General features: G+C 40.3%; 1 protein-coding gene across 1 annotated transcript in view; it reads left to right on the top strand.

The window, feature by feature from the left end:
• Positions 1 to 678: 678 nt before the first annotated feature.
• LOC132108546 (protein NipSnap homolog 2-like) overlaps positions 679 to 7,107 on the top strand; it is a 13,905-nt gene continuing 7,476 nt past the window's right edge. Inside the window, exons 1-5 of the mRNA XM_059515246.1 lie at positions 679 to 837; positions 1,680 to 1,819; positions 1,901 to 1,946; positions 2,037 to 2,131; positions 6,568 to 6,638. Of these exons, the coding sequence (XP_059371229.1) occupies positions 761 to 837; positions 1,680 to 1,819; positions 1,901 to 1,946; positions 2,037 to 2,131; positions 6,568 to 6,638 (429 nt within the window). The 5' untranslated portion in view covers positions 679 to 760. The remainder of the gene's footprint in view (positions 838 to 1,679; positions 1,820 to 1,900; positions 1,947 to 2,036; positions 2,132 to 6,567; positions 6,639 to 7,107) is intronic.

Below are 7,107 nucleotides of genomic sequence, written 5' to 3'. Positions count from 1 at the left end.
TTTGTTATGTATATAATTCCATATATAATTCCACATGTGTTAAATCATAGTTTTGATGCCTTCATTGTGAATCTACAATTTCCATAGTCATGAAAATAAAGAAAACTCTTTGAATGAGAACGTGTGTCCAAACTTTTGGTCTGTACTGTATGTGGTCGGTGTAGTAAGGACCTATTTTGGCATGAGGACCCCATTCTGCATGATTGCAGCATATATTGTGATGTTATCACCACGCTGACCTGGGACATCCAAAAGAGCTCTCCAGCTAAAGATGTTCCTCCCTATTCCTCTTCATGCAACACTGTCTTTCTTTTCTGTTGAATACAAAAATTCCCCTGTTATCTTTTTATAGTGCTCACACCTTGATTGTTTGAAGTGTGTGGACACCTGATAGCCGTGTTTGATCAATAGGTTCATATGTGTAGTATTTTGGAAAGCAGTGTCTTGAAATGGCAAAGAAGTACATTAAGTTAGATTTCTGTGTCTAATGTAGAGAAGTATGTTTAGTGTCTTTCAAAACAATGTGTGTAGTGTTTTGAAGAAAGCGTGAGGATGAGAATGTGCTTATAGTTTTTGGAGATTTAGGCTGAGGTTTTGCTCTTTGAGCTAAGGTTTCACTAGCTGTATGTTATGTTTAATGTTAGTGTAAGCAATCATATTAAACTGTGAGTAGTAGCGCCCCCAGCGGCAGCGCCGGAGAACTGCAGCCTTTAACTCCTTCCTCGCCTGCTGCTGGTGTTGTGTGTCCTATCGGAGGAAGATGGCGACCAGAGTCCTTCAGAGCTCCTGCTCAGGCCTTTATCAGGCGAAACACGGACACTTTACCACTGTTATCAGGTTTGATCTCGATTACGTGTTATAAATGTGCGAGCTTTGTGCTTTAGCGAAACACGAGCTGCACGAGAGTCTCTAATGTTACACGCAGTGGCGCATTAGATAAAAACGAGACTACTAGTATTACTGCGAGCAGATATGTAACTTACAGACACTTTATCAGGGTGTTGATTGTAAAGTTTGCGCTGTTCATGTTTGCTGCGGGAGTCAAAGGCGCTCGCACGCGCTGCTCAAGGTCATAACTCATAACTCTCATAACTCAGGTTATGGTGAAGACAGTGTTTTAGCTTCCAGCCACTGATTAATAAAAGGCTGTAATAGTTGTCGGTGTGACTGATAAGTGATGCATGCAGATTATCAGAAACACACAGAGTCTCAGTTTATACTGTACTGAGAGTGTGTTTCTGTTTGCTCTTATCACGTGACCCTGAACCAGTCATAAGAGAAGATATCACATGATATCATCTCTCCATTGATGTGTGGTTTGTTCGGAGGACAATATTTGTCTGAGATACAACTATTAGAAAATCTGGAATCTGAGGGAGAAAAAAAAATCTAAATATTGAGAAAATCATCTTTAGAGTTGTTCAAATGAAGTTCTTAGCAATGCATATTACTAATAAAAATTCAATTTTGATATATTTACAGTAGGAAATGTACAAAATATCTTCATGGAACATGATCTTTACTTAATATCCTAATGATTTCTGGCATAAAAGAAAAATGTATAATTTTGACCCATACAGTGTATTGGCTATTGCTACAAATATCCCTGTGCTACTGATGACTGCTTTTGTGCTGCAGGGACTCATGTGTGTACTGAATCAGAGCTGGTTCTGTTTCAGGGGTCTGTCGGCGTCTAATAACCGGAGTCGAGAGGACAGCTGGTTCAAATCACTGTTTGTGCGGAAGGTGGACCCCAGAAAAGATGCTCACTCCCATCTGCTAGCCAAGAAAGAGGACAACAACTTGTATAAAATCCAGTGTAGGTTCTGCCCTCTGCTGAGAGATGTCTCGATGCTTGTGCCGTGTGTTCATTAACTCTGTTTTATTGCTTGTGTTGTAGTTCACAACGTGAAGCCCGAGTGTCTGGACGCCTATAACACACTCTGGTAAGCCGTTCTCTTGCTGTTAATGACATGAACCCATCTTCAGAGTCCCTGGAGCGCGAGCCGAGGCTCAGAGTTGTGTTGTGTCTGCAGTGCCGAGGTGCTGCCGTCCATCCACAGAGACAGCAGGTACCCGTGTGAGCTGGTGGGCACCTGGAACACCTGGTACGGAGAGCAAGACCAAGCTGGTAGGACAGCCTCACAAACCACAAGACTTTCATAAGAGCTCAAATAGATCTGTGTGAAAGTAACATCACCATCTTTCTGAAATCATCTTAACTCAATCCCAGGTGAACAATGTCATTTGAGCCCCTCTACAGAGCAGAACAGTAAACACACATATCTGACTATATTATATTTTAGCTATATTATAGTTTGTCTTTCTTCAGGAAAAAAAGGAAATCTACAATTTTAGTGAGGGAAGTTTCTGAAATGTGCAGAGAAATACCTTATATGAATACACACACACACACACACAGTAACATTAGTGTTGAAGATTTAAGGAAGTATACTGCCTCAAGCAAAGTTAAAAGTGGATTTGAACAGTAGGACTCAGTTCAGGTGTTTGTTGTGCTCAGAGCAATCCTCTGCATGTTTCATGGTCATTATGACAGAACAAAGGTCAGTATTTTCAGATGTGTCAGGAGTTCCCTTTCAAGGGAACTTCAAACTGCGTCTTCTAGGGGTCGCTATGGGGAATACCTCGTCGTGACCCGTGTCTGAAGTATACATTTGAAAAAGCACCAACGAGTTGGCCGGCGACAGCCTCTGACGTCACTACCAGCGCAACTATAAACAAGCACCGGGAGAACACGTCATTCACTTCTTCGTCTTCACTGATTGTTCTGCTGGGTTTTTACCCAGGAATAGCAGGAGATATTTGAGGATGGTGAAGAAGCTGAGGCTGACCCTTCTCAATTCTCCTGCCCTGCGTATGTAGAGCTGTTGGAGGTTATGGATCGTGCCACGGCAAAGTTGGCCATGGAAGTGCACTAACAAGGAGATGCTGTGAGGCCGCCTTGATGAGCGTTATCTTTCTGACTATAGCCCTCCAGCTTAGGTGAGCCTTCCATTTCTGCCTGATCTCCATAAAGAAATCGAAAAGAAATGAAAGAGGCCGTTTTCTTCTCATGCCCATCACTTTCAGCATAAGAGTTGTGCCGACATTGAGGAGATGCGCGAAAGCGGCTTTCTTTCTGTGGGGGAGACATTAGGGCTGTGCAATTAATCGAAAAAACGATTCGATTTCGATTTTGGCCTCCAACGATTATGAAAATCCAATAAACTAGATTAAACGATTATTGTGCCCCATTCCTCCCCCTTTTGCAGCGCTGCGCTTTCGTTCCTCCATAAAAGCCCAATTTCCCATGCAAATCAGTAAAATAATGTAACGTGACATTTGCGAAATGGGACGTGCTTGAATTATCAAATTATATTTATTCATGCTTTTAAAAGCGTGAAAGAGAACTTGCGCTTCTCCTCAGGAAGAGATAAGCGTGAAAGAGACAAAACAACACAGATATGTAAAGTCATCTTTTAGCTTAAGGTGCACGCCTAATCGGTCAAGTACATGCTAAAATGTGTCAAAATGCTGCGCTTAGTGATTATTCATGTATACATCTGTAAGGTCCAGGCACTCGGCCCAAGGAAGGTATCCGGTGCTGGATGAAGGTTTCCTGCGTGTTCGGTCTTTCAGCGCGTAGAGTTATTTAATTTAGGTTAAACTCTAATCTGACTCCATTTATTATCTAATCTGACTCCATTTTAGTATGACCTCGAATTTAGGTTGAAAGGCAAATTGGTTGTTTGTTGGTCTCTAATTATTATTGTTATTCTTCTGACATTTGATTATTCTAATTTAACTCTTTACTTTATTTTACTCGTTCATTAGGAATCTATGTCACTCAGGGTGCCCCACGACGGCCGTTCTTTTACGTGTTCCCCACGATCACAAACTCGCCAGTCTCAACATTAGTCAGAGGTTATGACTAATCCGTTTAGTCCCCCTCAGCTACCCATGTACAACTTAGTTAAAGCTCCAACAATAATCAGCGGTTCTGCTAGCACTACCTGTCTAGCCCTCAACAGTTATATAACTACGTACAACTTAATTAAAGCTGAGACAATAACCAGCAGTTATGACCAGTACTTTTACTAGCCCCCCATAGTTAATGCAACTGAGTACAACTTAACTAAAGTCAAGCGGTTTAGCCAGAAATCTAAAACCTCACCTGATGTGCCCTATGCTCCATCTAGTCTGAGTTTTAGTATGCACTTAACCCTGGATGCAGATTTGCGGAAACATAGCCTTCACTTAATCTACTTGAGAAAATAATTTCAGAGTAAGTCAGAGTAATTCAAATGTAACAATTTATTATTAGTCAGGTAAGGATTATGCCAATTCATAGATATCAAATCAATACAAGACATCAAATTCTCAAAGATGAATCTGAGAGTAAAAGATGCATACCTGACTCTTAGAAAAATACATAGTATGAAGTGTGTGGACACACTTCATGCTATGGGCTCATTCCAGCTACAGAAGGCCTTGATCCTTTTGCTGCAATCGTTTAAATACCTCAGACCAAGACAAACATCCCCCGAGATGAAGACAGAAACTAACAATTGGAATTTGCATTAACTCAGGTCCCAGACCAGGGTAGTTTACACCTCAAAGGGAACAGAAGGTAATTTACATGGAGGACCCTGGGAAGGGGCGCTCCCTCCCATTACAGTAGGCAAAATATCTCTTAATTCTTAGGAAATTAATTATCTTTTAATCTACTTTTGTAAGACTGAGACCATTGTACCAGTTGCACTGAGACAATTAAAATGACACCAAACATGGCTGTAAATATCACTTGCATTAATATAGACCATTATATTCTACTATTGACCATTCTGAGTGTGCTATGTGAAGGGAAGGAATGGGATGAGAAGGAACTGTTGCATATGTGAGAGAGGCGTTTCCTGCATTTTCTCTCAGTGAGATGTGGGAACAGATGTCTGTATGTTAATGCACTGTGTGTCTTTAGTATGTCTCAGAAGATCAAAGTGTCTGAGGTTTCTGTAATTCTTACACATTTGTCGGTCATGTAATAAATGAATGGAAAGAGTTGAGAATGAAAATACGTGTGAAACAGTCATTTGGATCCGTGCGGCTCTTAAAGTGACGGCAGGCTATATTTTATGTACCACGCTACATGAACCTTTTCATATAAACTGCAATAAATACAAAACTAAAACCAAACTTAAACTGAAATGAGACATTAATAATAAATGGTATAGTGAATAAATGAAATAATCATTCTGCTTGAGACTTGCATAAAAAAAACTTTAAAGCACAGTTTGTTTAATTTGTATCTTTTTATTCTATTGTATTTGTTCCTTTGCTTTTTTATTACTAACAGTTTAATTATTTTCAATAATTTTGAGGACTTTTTGTTTGTTTGAAATTCCACTGGTCTCTATAATGTAGATGTCATAGCAAGTCAGGTCTGCTTTATTGTCAATTCTTCCACATGTACAGCACATACATACAGAGAATTGAAATTGCGTTACTCTCAGACCCTTGGTGCATACAGATTAAAATTAGAACATTAAATACAGATAATAAAATATACAACTATACAAATAGGTCATGTAAAAAGAAAGATAAGCACATGGTAGATAGATTGCTAACCAGTGAAGTAACCATTGCAGATATAATGATTGTAGCAACCTTATATACAGGAAATACATATTTTATATGCATTATATATCTTTAATTAAATCACTATAATGTTTTGGTCATATGGTCCCCTCATAATCGTGTTAAATAATCGTGATTACAATATTGACCAAAATAATCGTGATTATGATTTTTGCCATAATCGAGCAGCCCTAGGAGACATCCTCTCTTAATCTCCCTCCTTGCCATCTAACCCCCTTCAGAAAATACATCTCACTAGGGCTGGGCGATATATCTAACGATATGATCATGTGCACCTAGTCAGTAAATCCGGTTCCGTGATTACCGCTAAATCGCCATCACCTGCTTTTAAATGGAGAGCCATTTAATAGACAGAGCCGTAGATCACTGACAAGCTACACAATATCGCATTCATTATTGAAGGCGATTCTTCTGCACTCCCTTCAGCATGGCTGTGTGGGTATACTGTTCCCCATAGCGCCCCCTAGAGGATGCAGTTCGAAGTTCCCTTGAAAGGGAATGTCTCGGATTACGAATGTAACCATGCTTCCCTGAGTAGGGAACGAGACACTGCGTCCTCTAGCTCCCTGCCATGCTTCGGACCAAGCTTCAGACGAAGAAGTGAATGACGTGTTCTCCCGGTGCTTATTTATAGTTGCGCTGGTAGTGACGTCAGAGGCTGTCGCCGGCCAACAAGTTGGTGTTTTTTCAAAGTTTGCTTCAGACACGGGTCACGACGAGGTGTTCCCCATAGCGCCCCCTAGAGGACACAGTGTCTCGTTCCCTACTCAGGGAACCATAGTTACATTCGTAATCTGAGACGTTCTGTCAGTTCTGGACACCTCTGACTGTATATGAATGAGATGTTCGTTTGTGTTTGATATGAAAGTGTGTTGTACACACTGTAACACATGCCTCTGGTTCACTACATAGTGCACTTGTGGAGGTACAGAGGAGGATATCCGGCTCTGACTGAAGTCATGAACAAACTAAAGAGTAACAAGGTAAAACACTGCAGAATCAGACATTATGGGGATATGTTATGAATTTACACCAATAATTTCAGTACGCTCATATTTACTGTAGTCTGCATGTGAGTGTAACATCTCGTAACATTTTGGCATGACGATACATGTTGAAAACAGAATGTAGTGTTTATTAATCAGCATTCACAGTGTTATTTAGTGGGGAACATCAGCCTGCAGTCAGTAATTAATGAGCAGCATTCAGAAGGTTACTCTGGAAATGCTGAAAAAGGTTACAGATTTCACGTTTTTCTACTTAAAGTGATAGTTCACCCAAAAATAAAAGCAAATCATACATTTTTGAAACAACATGAGGCTGAGAAAATGATGACAGAATTTTATTTTTAGGTTTACTATCCCTTTAAGTAGAGAAAGGTGAATTCTGTAAGCCGTTAGATTTCCAGAGTAACCTTCTGAACGCTGCTCTGAGCTGAGGGTGAGTGGAGAG

The sequence above is a fragment of the Carassius carassius genome, chromosome 28 (genome assembly GCF_963082965.1).
Source record: "Carassius carassius chromosome 28, fCarCar2.1, whole genome shotgun sequence".
NCBI lineage: Eukaryota > Metazoa > Chordata > Actinopteri > Cypriniformes > Cyprinidae > Carassius > Carassius carassius.
This window is presented reverse-complemented; position numbering and strand designations above follow the sequence as displayed.